The following is a 14,405-nucleotide window of genomic DNA, read 5'->3' as shown; positions in this document are numbered from 1 at the left end:
ATACTAGGACTTGGAAAGTGTCGTCTATACTCCTCCTCCCTTCACCTCTCCGCTCCACCCCCTTCATCTCCTCTACCTCTACCCTCTCCTCCACTCAGCAGGTCAAACAGTGCCTTTATGTAGCAATGGGAATGCTAAATCACCAGTGTTTCATATCTTTACCTTTGCTACATAAAGGCTGTTTGACCTGCTGAGTCTCCTCCCTCCCCACCCTTCCTTCCCCTCTCCTCTTCCGACAGCCACATGGATGGGAAAGGTATGGAAGGCTATGGACTAGGTGCAGGTCAGTGGAACTAGACAAATGGCTTGGCACAGATTAGAAGGGCTGAAGGGATCTTTTTCTGCACTGTTATGTTCTCTGGACCTCCTATCCATTTGAATCATCATCTTTTGCCTGTTGGCTTGTGCCCCTCCTCACCCAGCCTGCTTTTTGCTCAAATGGTGAAGGGCTCAGGCCTGAAAAGTTGGTTATGCATCATTACTCCTATGGAAGCTGCGAGTCCTGCCGAGTTCCTCCAGCATTTTTACTACAATCACAGCAACTAGAGACCTTTGTATTTCTAAAGAAAAAATGAGGAGACTGGATCTCACAAGTACAGCTGCTGAGGGAGTGCTCTTAGAAGTGTTTAAAATTTGAAAGATTTTGACAGTGGAAAGAAAGAGAGTATATTTGCCCTCCAGGGAATCTCATGTGTTTTAATTTGATGTGAAATACTGTTTAATAGAGAGGCAGTTGCGATTACTGCTTCTTGCCGTTTTTTTGCCACATGTTAATAGTGGCTTTTCGTTGTAGCTCTGTGTGTGTGTTTTGTGTCTAATAACGTTGTCGTTTTGAATAAACTTTGTCATGTTAGTTTAAAAAAATAGAATATAATTTCACCTGGGAAGCCTACAATTTAAGACCATCATCAACAATCATGAAATTCAGTGAGCAATTCAGAAACTTTTTTTTAAAAAGTCATAAAGGGATGAAAATATAGTAATGCTGTTGGATGGTTCAAATCAGATGAGAAAATTATCAAAAAGAGAACAGAGGGTTACACTGACGAGAAAAGGGTGGAAGAGTCACAAGTGGACCATTAACAGCAGCATTGATTAGTTGGAATGAATAGACAATTATAGATGATTTACAGCATAAAAATGAAGAAGACCGCAGAGCCCACCTCACTGACAAAAGGCAAAGGAGGAAAAACCCAACACCCAACCCCAACCAACCAATTTTCCCCTGCAACCGTGTCTGCCTGTCCCGCATCGGACTTGTCAGCCACAAACGAGCCTGCAGCTGACGTGGACTTTTTACCCCCTCCATAAATCTTCGTCCGCAAAGCCAAGCCAAAGAAGAAGACAGCATAAAAACAATGTAATTCTTCTATGAGAAGAAAAAAAATCTTGTAAATGCTTGGAACTTGTACGACCATGTTACATTTCCAGTCGGAACTAACAAGTCTACAGTATGCTTATAACATTTGGACAATTCAAATGTTTACTATCAGTTGTGCAACTTTGCACAGGTTACACGGAACTGGCCAAATGGTAGTGTTCTTCAGTTGGGTCATGGATTCAAACCTTTCTTTCTTATGGCTTCAAATTCTGCATTGAAATTAATGAATTTGCATTCCCTAAGCCAGACAATTGCAGAAAGCATTTACTTCACCTTTGGAGTATAAAACCAGCATTAAAATGTGCTAGTGCAAGCTGCTTAGCACAGTCAGAGTCCTGTCTTCAATTGCAGCAAAACTTGAACCATTGCATTTTCTCATGCACAGGAAATTGCAAAGTGCTTCATTTGCATCTGACATACAGAAACTTTTCCAGCAACTGAGGTATTGAATTTGGTGTGTCTTTTTTTTAAGCCTTGCAAAACTTTGCTGGTGCTCGAATGAAGCTGGCTACAAGTATATTATCCCAACCACAGAATTCCAAACCACCTGACCACAAGAAAAAACTCCCATTATTTGGAACTCAAGCAACTGGCAAAAAAATAACTGGGAAAGATAAATAGATAAAAAGTACAAAAGTTTAAAATTGACACCCCCTTGTGGTTGGTTCACCAACCATTCAATCTCAAGCAACTGGCAAATACATTTATCCAGCATCTACAGGTCTCCATAGGTGCCAGATACAGGGGGTTTTGTTCAGCCACTCTGATTCCCAATAGTTGCCTTCAAGTGATATTACATGCTACTTTATTTACAGATATACACACATACACAATGAGTTTCTTCTTTATCAAGACTTTTTTTTTAAGTGAAGTTCAGTTTCAAAAGTCAGTCTGAAGAAAACTGAGGTCCTCCATCAGCCAGCTCCCCACCGTGACTACCAGCACCCCCACATCTCCATCGGGCACACAAAACTCAAAACGGACAACCAGTTTACCTATCTCGGCTGCACCATTTCATCAGATGCAAGGATCGACAACGAGATAGACAACAGACTCGCCAAGGCAAATAGCGCCTTTGGAAGACTACACAAAAGAGTCTGGAAAAACAACCAAATGAAAAACCTCACAAAGATAAGCGTATACAGAGCCGTTGTCATACCCACACTCCTGTTCGGCTCCGAATCATGGGTCCTCTACCGGCATCACCTACGGCTCCTAGAACGCTTCCACCAGCGTTGTCTCTGCTCCATCCTCAACATTCATTGGAGCGCTTTCATCCCTAACGTCGAAGTACTCGAGATGGCAGAGGTCGACAGCATCGAGTCCACGCTGCTGAAGATCCAGCTGCGCTGGGTAGGTCACGTCTCCAGAATGGAGGACCATCACCTTCCCAAGATCGTGTTATATGGCGAGCTCTCCACTGGCCACCGTGACAGAGGTGCACCAAAGAAAAGGTACAAGGACTGCCTAAAGAAATCTCTTGGTGCCTGCCACATTGACCACCGCCAGTGGGCTGATATCGCCTCAAACCGTGTATCTTGGCGCCTCACAGTTTGGCGGGTAGCAACCTCCTCACTGACAAGAGCCCACCTCACTGACAAAAGGCAAAGGAGGAAAAACCCAATACCCAACCCCAACCAACCAATTTTCCCCTGCAACCGCTGCAACCGTGTCTGCCTGTCCCGCATCGGACTTGTCAGCCACAAACGAGCCTGCAGCTGACGTGGACATTTACCCCCTCCATAAATCTTTGTCCGCGAAGTCAAGCCAAAGAGAAAGAAACATATGCAATACTTACTGTTTGTCGAAAACAATAAATCTTCCTACTCTCATCATGGTTATCAGGCAATTCTCCATCTCGGTTAGCACTCATAAGAACAACGAGCTCTTTTGGAACAGATACCTAATTAGAAAAGAAAGTGTCCACACACATCAATTGTTTTCACTGTTAAAATAAGTAAAAGCAGATCTACAGCCATGTAATTTTCCCTTGCTTAACTCCCAGGCTGTCTGCTTACATAACACCCTTCTCAGTGTTCCATTTCAAATCATATATTTATGCATCTTCCTGGTTCTTCTACCAACAATCTTAAAAACACAATCACAGATTAAACTTTGTAACACCCAAGAAATGTTTTGCTTGATTTATGTTTTGAGCAATTTGTTAATTTTGCCATAATTTATCAACCTTTGTGGTGTCTCCACAAACTGAAATCCCACATCTGCACAATTCTGACAATCTCTTCCACATTCTATGCTCGGCTAGTTTCTTGAAATGGAGACTAACATCTATTGAGGCCAGCAATGCTTCCTTTCTTTTATAATCTTGCAACTATGCGTTCAATTTATGTTCCTGTATTTAAAATATATCCAGGTTATCAATAGAACCATAGAACATTACAGCCAAAACAGGCCCTTTGGCCATTCTAGTCCATGCTGAATTATTCTTCTGCCTAGTCCCACTGACCTTATCCCTCCATACCCTTCCCATCCATGTAACTGACCCAATTTTTCTTAAATATCAAAACTAAGCCTATGTTTACCAATTCAGCTGGTATCTCATTCCACACCCCACCATTCTTGAGGCAAAGTTCTCCTTTTCCCCTTTCACCCTTAAGTCAGATTCTCTAGTTTTTAAATCTCTTCTAACCTCAGAGAAAATGCAAGCAGACTTTTTCCATGATTTATACCCATCATAATTTTGTATACCGCTATTAAATCTCTGCTCACTCTTCTACGATCCAGGGAATAATCCTAACCTGCTTAATCTTTCCTGTAACTCAGTTGCTCAAGTCCCAACACTATCTTTGCAAACATCCTCTGCACTCTTTCAAACATATTGTAATCCTCTCTGTAGTTAAGTGACCAAAACTGCACGAAATACACCAAATTTGGCTTCACCAATATCTAACAACTTGACCATCACATCCCAACTCCTATACTCAATACTTTGATTTATGAAGGCTATTATGGCAAAACCTCTCTTTTCAACTTCTTTCTACCTGTAATTCCATTCCCATGTCCATCCATTCCTAAGCTTTTTAAAAAAAAATAATAATTTTTTACCATTTACTTAGATTTCCTGTCCTTATTTCTTCCCCCTATTCCATGTCCCCCTCTCCCACAAAATCAAAATCATGGTTTCACACTTCCTGGCACTAAATTATCTAGAATGCTAACATGCATCTGAAGAGTTCTCCATATTTTTTTACCTTTTTAAATATACAGTATACGAATACTTTGAAATTGTGGCCATATAACTATATAAATTCACAAATCTTATGACTGAACTTAAGAAAATATCATGATTTTACTCGCCTCCCTGAAAAACTATTCATGCACAGCCCTTTTAATTCATTCATTGAAACTGGGTTACAACTAGACTGCCATATTACTGTACTGTGAATACAGAAGGAATGACCGAGAAGGGGAACTATTAAGGCAAGTCCTACATATTCTTAGAAATCTACTCATACTTAGTGTTTCAAACCCATTATCTGGGACAGATGGTTTCTTCCACATTGTTACCATTAAAAAAGAGATAAGACAAATTACATTATAGTGCAAAGCAGGACCATGTATTGATGCTGTTAGGGTCAGGCAATAATTGCTGGTCTAAAATCCCAAAATAAATTCAAGAAAATAAGACAAATGCATCTCCATTTTATTGACACATATTTGGTTACTTACCCGTGCATTGTAAGTGCTTTTCACAGATGGTGTGTCCTGACAAGGAACCATACTTCGGCAATGTATTGCCTATTTGTTTTATATAAAAAAAACAAAACACAAAATTGATGTTGACCAGTTCTTAATTAGTTTAAATAAATCCTAGTGAACAGGTGTTAGATTACACTGCACAACTAAGATTTGCTTTCTGAATAATTTTGGATGTATTTTATGGATTTTGGGCTGCTGATCACAAAAATTATCTTAAAGATTTCCACTCACATTTCTAGACATAACCTATTTTTGTGGTTTTAAGCATACAAAACCATGAGGTGTAACACGTCATTTGAAAATTCATTTTCTGCATTCTTATTTAGACTTCTTCCCTGCTGATCTTGGTGCAGTCAGTGACAAACACAGTGAAAGGTTTCACCAGGACATTATGACCATGGAAAAGCAGTGTCCGGGCAACTGGAATTTATCAATGCTGGTCAACAATTGTTGGACACTGACACAAAAGGCACCAGATGCAGAGTGCAAATGAAAATTAGCGGCAAAACATTTTTAGGTCAATTGAACTAATGCAATGTGTCAGCATCATTATGTGATTAAACAGGCTCAATTCAATACAAGTTAATTTAATATTTCTAACTTCCCTCACGATACAGCAGATCTGAAATTATTTTTGAGTTCAGCTTGAAGTTGTCTATCAAAATCCCAATTTTTTTTAGGATGCAAACATTTTGAAAAGAATTGTTGACTAGTGTTATTCATACAAAACAAAAAAAAATTCCACCTTTTTACATTAAGGATTTCAGAATCAGAATTTATTGTTATGACCAAGTCACAAAATTCGGGGTTTTGTGGCAGCATCACAGTGCAAACATTCAGATTATAACCTTCTTACAAAAATAATATATAAAAAAATAAATAAAAATAGTAGTGCATGAAAAGTAAGGCAGTGTCTTTGATTCATTGATCATTCAGGAATCTGATGTCCTTGTGCCCCTGGATGCTCGTCTTTAGGCTCCTGTACCTTTTTCTCGATGGTAGCAGAGTGAAGAGCGCATGGCTAAGTTGGTGGGGGTCTTTGAGGATAGAGGCTTCTTTTTTAAGACACCACCTCATATAGTTGTCCTCGATGGAGTGAAGTCTGGTGCCTGTATTGTCGCAGGCCAAGTTAACAACCCTCTGGAGATTTTTCTTGTCCTGAGATTTGGCGTCTCCATGCCAGACAGTGATGCAACCAGCCAGAATGCTCTCCATGGTACACCTGTAGAAGTTTGAGAGTCTTCGGTGACATAACAAATCTCAAGCATCTCAAATTCTAGCCGCTGGCAAGCCTTCTTTGTGATTGCATCAAAGTGAAGGCTCCATGACAGATCCTCAGAGAATCTGACATCCAGAAATTTGACCCTCTCCACTACTGAACGCTCGATGATTCCCTCCTGAAGTCCACAGCAAAAATGGTTTTGCCAACAAAACCACAAAGATGCTGATGTGACACCTCTTATAGAGCTGATCTCTCTCCCTCCTGTTTACTTCCTTATTGCCATTTGTGATTCTGCTGACATTGGTGAACTTTTAGATTTTCAATTTAACTTATAGGCCTAAACAGCGACATGCAGAAGAGTGTCTCAAAATTAACGCATTTTATAATACTAGAATCATTCAAATAGAATTAGGGTACAAAATGACTTGCAGCAGGCCAAGTTGTAAGCCTATTTAAGCACAATAGCTGTTTCAGTAACAAGAATGTCCATTTCCAGTATCATCAAATGTGGGGGTTTGAATTATAAAGAAAGGCTGGACATCCCGGAGCATCAGTAGTGGAACAGGGTCTTTTTTTTAATATATATATATATCCAAAATCTTGGGTGACTTGGTCAATATAAATAGTCCACCCAGGATATAAGGAATCTAAAATTAAAGGGCATTGATTTACAGTGAAAGGGAAAAGATTTACGAATATAAGGAGCAATTTTTGATGCAAAGGGTGATAGGTAAAACGTGGAACAAGCTGCCAAAGTAGTAGAGTTGGGTACAATTGTAGCATATTTTAAAAAGGTATGTGGATCGGAAAGGTTTAGCGGGATATGGGCCAAACGTAGATGGTGGGACTTTTTTGGCATGGACAAGTTTGGCCAAAGGCCCCATTCAACGTTGCAAAACATCATGTCTATGACTAGAAAGGAGACATTTTTCTTCCCCCTAATCACCCTGCTTCCAATGCACACACTCCACAGCAATAACTACACTCCACAGAAACAAGAACAGAAGAAAGAAGTGTAGCCAACTGATCTGGCCATGGACACAAATTCACCTACCAGCCTTTTCAGCGTAACAATTTCTTTACTATAGGTAACCTCTACTGCTTCCTCGGCCAGAAGATTTCAGATATTGACTACTCTAGGAAAATCAGTTCCTCTACTCACCCAAATCTTGAGACTATGTCCCATCATTCTAGTCTCACCTAACAGTAGATAGGTATGTATCCCTTTCATAATTTTATGTTTCAATAAGGAAAACACCAACCAGTCCTCATCAAGGGCTCAGCAGTGGAGAGGGTCAAGAACTTCAAATTCCTGGGTGTCAACTCTCCAAGAATCTGTTCTGGAGCCTCTATACTTTCTGAGGAGTTGGAGGAGGTTCAGTATGCCATCAAAGACTCTCCAAAACATATATAGATGCACCGTGGAGAGCATACTGGCTGGTTGCATCACTGTCTGATACAGAGATGCCAGCACTCGACACAAGATAAAACTCCAGAAGGTTGTTAACTTGGTCTGCGACATCACAGGTACCAGTCACTCCATCAAGGATATCTAGAAGAGGTGTTTCCTCACAGACCCCCACTTCCCTCTTCATTCTTCACTCTATTACCATTGGGATAAAGATACAGGAGCCTGAAGACAAGCACTCAGCGGCACAAGGACAATTTATTCTCCTCTGACATCAGACTCATGATTGAACAATGAACCACACACTGCCTTATTTTGACTTTTATTGCATTATTTTAAAATTTATTTTTTAAGGTGGTTTATATAAACGTTTCCACTAATTGATGATGCTGCAAAACAATGATCTGTCCATGTAAATAAATGCTGAAGATCCTATCTCATTCTTCTGAATTTCAGCAAGTATAGTCCGAGGCAATTCAATCTCTCCTCAGGCTAACCACCTCACCACTGGAATCAACCTCATGAACTTGCTCTGCACCACCTTCAAAGCCACCATCTTTCCTCAAGTCTGGAGGCCAGAACTGCACGCAATACTCCAGGTGTGGTCTCACCTGGACCCTGTATGGTTGCAACAGAACTTCCCTGTTCTTAAATTCAATCCCTCCAGCAATGAAGGCCAACATTCATTTGACTTCTTGATTACCTTTTGCACCTGAAAACCAACCTTTTGCGATTCATGCACAAACACTCCCAAATCCCTTTTTGTAACGTGCTGAAATCTTTCATTATTTAAATAATCTGATCCTCCATTTCCTTCCAGAGTGGATGACCTCATGTTAACCAACATTGTACTCCATCTGCCAGACCCTTGCCAACGACATCTCTCTGAATTCTCTACATATATTCTGTGCAATTTGCTTTTCCACTCAGCCCCTCTTCCAAACAGTCAATGAACAGTTGACTATTCATTGAACAGCACCAACCTCTGTGACACTCTGCTCATCAGGGATTACCACCCATTTAACCAAAATCTCTGCTTTCTATTGATTAACCAATCCTCCAACTCTGTCAATCCTTTACCCCCAACTCCATGCATCCTCATCTTTGTGTAGCACTTTATTGAACAACTCCTCAAAATCCAGCAGGCAAATCCACCTGTTTCCCTTTATCCACTGTGTTCATTATATGCTCAAAGAACTCCAGTAAGATTGGGCAGCATGGTTGGTGTAGCAGTTAGTGCAACGCCCTTAAAGCACCAGTGATCAGGACTGGTAACTCTTTGTCTGCCAAGAGTTTGTATATTCTCCCCTTGCCTGCGTGGGTTTTTTCCCAGGGCTCCGGTTTCCTCCCACCATTTGAAACGTACTCTGGATGTAGATTAACCGTTGTAAATTCGATGGCATGGACTCATGGGCTGCCTGTTACCGTGCAGTATATCTAAATTTAAATTTGAAATTTAAATTCAAACAAGACGGTCCTTCCTGAGTACATGCTCTGTCTGCCCGATGGAAAAATATCTGGCCAGATGTCTAGCCATTCTTCCTCAAGCATTTTCCTCAACTGCAGACCTAGTGTTATCTGCCTTTGGCCAAATCATTTTATAAATCGTGGTGTGACATTCACTGTTTAATTTAATTTATCTATACTGCATAGTAACAGGCCATTTCGGCCCACGAGTCCATGCCACCCAATTAACCTACAACTCCAATATGTTTTGAATGATGGGAAGAAAGCAGAGCTCCTGGAGAAAACTCATGCAGACACAGGAAGAACATACAAACTCCTTACAGATAGCGCAGGATTCGAACACTGGTCCCGATTGCTGGCACTGTAAAGGCGTTCCGCTATCCGCTATGCCAACCATGCCGCCCAATCCATTTGGTCTTCCAATCAACTGGGACCTGCCCAGAGTTCAGAGAATTTTGGTAAATTATCACACTTTGACTATAAATAACTTCACTATTTCTTTCATTATCCTGGAATGCATTCCATCAGAACTAAAGAGTGATCTTTGCGCCCACCATTTGTTCACCATTACCTCTTTATTAACTGCAAAGTCTTCTCCTCCCATCAGTGGCATGTTAGACAAATCCTCTTCCATGAAGATAGACACAAAATAGTCATTCAAAGCCTTGGCCTCTTTCATATCAACCCATATTGATGCTCCCTTCTCATCTTCCAGGAGACCTACGTTCACTCTAGCTACCCTTTTCGGTATATATAATTATAAAAACTTTTACAACCTGTTTGTATACTCTGTACATTATCTGTCTTTTCTTTCTTTATTCATTGTTTAGTGGTTCTTTGTTGCTTTTCAGAATTTTACCAATCTTACAGTCTCCCACTACTGTTGGCAACTTTGTACGCTCGAGCTTCGAGTTTGATGGCTTCTTTATTTCCTTTGAAATCCAAGGCTGGCTTTCCTCATGCTTACTGTTCTAGTTTTTAACTAATACTTTTGTTGAGCACTGTAAAAAAAAAATCTTTGAAATTTCAACTGTCCCACCATATAGCCTGCTAGCCAACTTCCCCCTCATCCTGTTTTGATCAAGCATAATACACTAATTTCAGATTAAACTACTGCACCCTCCATTTGTATAAGAAATTCAATCATACAATGATCACTCTTTCCGAGAGTATCCCCAACTATACAATCATTAATTTTGTCTCATTGCACAGGACTCAATCTAAGATAGCATGTTCCCTTGTAGGTTCCGTAACATGTTTTTCAAGAAAACTATTACTAATGCATTCTGCAGTCCTTCTCAAGACTTCTTCAATCGACTTGATTCGCCCATTCTATGTGAAAATCCCCATAACAACTGCTATCAGATATTTATTGGTTGTGTTATTGTGTTATTGTTGTGCTATTACTTGGTGGCTTATGAACAACTCCCACTGCTTTTTTCCCCTCTTTCTTCACTATTCCTAATCTCTTCCCAGATGGATTCAATATTCTACTCCTTTGATCAAGAGAACTATCCACTTCTCTTATCTTCCTTCCCCTCCTTCTGTATTACTTGATATCCCTGGATATTTAACTCCCAATCACTTCCACCCTGCAAAAACATTTCTGCAATGGCCACGAATTCATTCATATCCCTTTGTTTTTGAATACTATGGGCATTCAGGTAATTTACCCTTACACTCATTATCTTTTTAGAATCCAGTAATCTACGTTTCTATTGCATTTGACTTTTCTGGACACCACTCTTACTTTTGTCATTTCTAACTATTGCTTTGGTCTCTGCATTGCTTCCCTCTGTTTTTCTGCCTGGATTCCAATATTAGCTTAAACCCCCTGCCATATTAGCTTAAATCTTCCTCAGCAGCACAAGAAAACACCCCCCCCCACCCCCCAACAAGGACATTGATCCCAGTCATGGCCAAGAACTGACCATCTGGTTTATACTGGTCCCACCTATCCCAGAACAGGTTCCAGTGCCCCAGGAATCTGAGACTCTGCCTCCTACACCACTGCTCAAGCCACACATTCATCCTAAAGATTTTGCTAGTTCTTCTCTGACTGGCAGGTAATTCTGAGATAACTTCTTATGAAAACTTACTTTTTAATTTGTCTTACTTCCCTAAATTCCTGTTGTAAGACCTCATCCCACTTCTTTCCTATATCAGTGGTACCTATATACACCATGACAACTGGCTGTTCACTGCCCCCCTTCAGAATGCCCTCTCTTGGGCATCCCTGACCCTTATACTCAAAGGGAACATACCAATCTGGAGCCCTGACCAGAGCCACAAAAACTCCTGTTTATTACCCTCACCATGGAAAATCCCTTGCCACCATAGCTCTGTCACTTTTTATCCTGCCTTTCTATCATGGTGCCACAATCTTGACTACTGCCTTCCCCAAAGCAGTATATTTGTTTGGGAGGGAGATGACCACAGAGGACTCCTGTACTATCTTCCTGCTGCTGCTCTGCCTGTTGATCACCCATTCCCTATCTGTTCTTAGCCTCTTAAACTGTAGTGTGATTAACTCTCTAACTATATTATCCCCAACATTCTCAGCATCAAGATGTTCCAAAGTGAAGCCATGCACAGCTGTAATGCTGACAGGAACTGCAGCTGGACACACCTCCTACATTGCGCAGGAGGATCAAGGCACAGGACTGAACTTATGCATAAAAATTTTGAAGAAAGAATTTGACTGGCTGTGAAGGTAGTACCAAAAAAATCAGTCCCTCACCTTAAAGTTACTCGCTCTCCTCGCCAAAGCCAGATATTCACCAAAGCCCAAACCGAAACAACCAACAGCAATTGGACAAGACATTTTGTATTCCCATGAAACTGACCAGCACACATCTCAGTGCTAGAATTTCCTGCATAGCCCCTCCAAAAAACAACAAATTGGATCAGAGAGACGTCAATCTTATTCTCCTTTATGACTGGCTCACATGACAGACTCTTGAACTCCAAAAATATTACTTCCTTTTGCAATGTAATGAAGAAGTTCATTTGCAAACACTCAAGAAATGCCAAATTGCCTTAAAATTTTTAGTCTCCATGAGATACAAGTCCAAGCTGATGATACTGAAGAACAACAATATTGGCAGTACCAGCCTTTAGGTGAAAAAGAAAGCTTCTGAGGAAAGATTATGAAGACAAAAGAACTTTTAAATGTGGTTATGGCCAGGAACATCATATGGTGTTAAAGAATGTATTTATGAAAATAATTGTCTTTTAATTGCAATTTTTTTTGAAAAATGGAAGCAAGAGATGAATTCCAGGTCATTCGGGAGGCTAGGGGGTGGTAGACAAGAGTTACAGGGATGCAATCACATCTGGAAGGCAGGAGAAAGGTAGCTGGGTGACAGACAGGATGGGGCAAGGATATAGGCAGGTAGTACAGGGTACCCCTATGGCAATTTCTGTCAGCAACATTTCCCTTTGGATACCTTTTGGATACCAGCGAATGCAATAACCTATCTGGGCCAGGCAGCAGCAGCTGCAGCCAGACCAATAGGCCTGGGATTGGCTCTGAGGCTCTGAACAGAAGGGTGAATTCAGATAGAGTGATAGTCAGGGGAATAGAGAGGAGATTCTACAGCCACCAAAATGACTCCAGAATAGCATGTTGCCTCCCAGGTGCTCAGGTCCAGGGTGTCTCTGAGCTGGTGCAGAATATTCTTAAGGGGGAGGATGAGCAGCCAGAGGTTGTGGTATATAATGATACCAATTATATACCGTAGGTAGGAGTGGGGAAGAAGTCCTGCAAAGTCAGTTTAGGGAGTTAGAAAAGAGGCTGAAGAGGAGAACCTCCAAGGTGATCATTCCTAATTATTCCCGGTGCCACAAGCTGGGGGAAAGTCAGAACAGAAAGATAGTGCACACAAATGTGTGGCTGAAGAGATGGTGCTGGTAGCAAGGTCATTGAAACATTTTCTGGGTTAAGGGGTGATCTATACAAATGGGATGAGTTGCACCTGAACTGGAGGGAAAGAGGAGTATTTGAACTAGATTCACGGTGTGGGAGGGGGAGAACCAAACTGAAGAGGCAGAGAAGAGACAGTTGGCGCACAAGTTGGGACAACTGGTAGGGAGTTTGTGTGGAAGGACAGGCAGAGAGGGCAAAATTGCAGCCAGTGGGATGAGTTGCAATGCCAGAGAGACAGTCAAAAGTAACAAACAGCTTAAGGTTTTGTATCTGAATGCATGCAGCACAAGAAATAAAGATGATGACCTTGCAGTGCAGCTACAAGTTGGCAGGGATGATGTGATAGCTAAAGGATGGATGTCATTGGGTGTTTAATGTCCAAGGATACAAAGGATCGAAAGGATAGGCAGGTAAGCAGAGAGGGTGGTGTGGCTCCGTTGGTAAGGAACAACATTAAATCATTAGAAAGAGGTAAACAGGATCACTGTGATTTAAGAAATGGCACATCCTGGCTACTGTTTGGATGTGTGTATACAACTGCCATCAGTCTCATTGTACCCTTACAGATTCTTAATTTCACACATGGGGATTCTATATCTTCAGATCCAATGTCACCTCTCTCCAAATGTTTAATTCAATTTTTAACCAGCAAAACTACCCCAACCCCTCTGCCTACTTTCCTCTCTTTCCAATACCCTGTATGTCAATAGATATTTGATTCCCAGCTGTGCTCTATTTTCAGCCATGACTCAGTAATGGCCACAATACTTACTATATGTGCGAACTTTCAGCTGCAACCACTAGATCAACCACCTTATTTCAGCCATTTCAGCCGACGAGGTCCTGCCACTCAATTTACATCCAATTAACCTACACCCCAATATGTTGTTTCGAATGGTGGGAGAAAAACTGGAGCCCCTGGGGAGAATGTACAAACTCCTTACAGACAGCGTTGGATTTGAACCCCGGTCCTTATCGCTGGCTTTGTAAAGATGTTGCGTTAACCGTTAAGTCAACCGTGCTGCCCTAATACAAGACCTTCAGTGTTGTATTTATCACCCTTCACAATTTTATTTCCAAAGTACACCAAGTTAAATAATTAATCTTGCACTTGTAATTTTGCCCTATTGACTGCCTTTCCTTCCTAAACTTCCACGATCTTACTGCAAAATTCATCACCAATGAGTAGGAAAGCAGCTTCTTCTGCCCTGTTCACTGCCCTCTTATTCTGGTTCCCATCCCCTTACCACACTAGTATTAACCCTCCCCAACTGCTTTT

The 14,405-nt window shown here is 41.1% G+C and overlaps 1 protein-coding gene across 4 annotated transcripts in view; it reads right to left on the bottom strand.

The window, feature by feature from the left end:
* Positions 1-14,405, bottom strand: part of lta4h (leukotriene A4 hydrolase) — a 127,450-nt gene that overhangs the window by 75,969 nt on the left and 37,076 nt on the right. For all 4 annotated transcript variants that reach the window (XM_069909136.1, XM_069909137.1, XM_069909139.1 and 1 more), the window contains exons 4-5: positions 5,072-5,140; positions 3,180-3,284 (exon numbers count right to left, since the gene is read on the bottom strand). In XM_069909136.1, coding sequence (XP_069765237.1) covers positions 3,180-3,284; positions 5,072-5,140 — 174 coding nt within the window. The remainder of the gene's footprint in view (positions 1-3,179; positions 3,285-5,071; positions 5,141-14,405) is intronic.

The sequence above is a fragment of the Narcine bancroftii genome, chromosome 13, assembly GCF_036971445.1.
Source record: "Narcine bancroftii isolate sNarBan1 chromosome 13, sNarBan1.hap1, whole genome shotgun sequence".
NCBI lineage: Eukaryota > Metazoa > Chordata > Chondrichthyes > Torpediniformes > Narcinidae > Narcine > Narcine bancroftii.
This window is presented reverse-complemented; position numbering and strand designations above follow the sequence as displayed.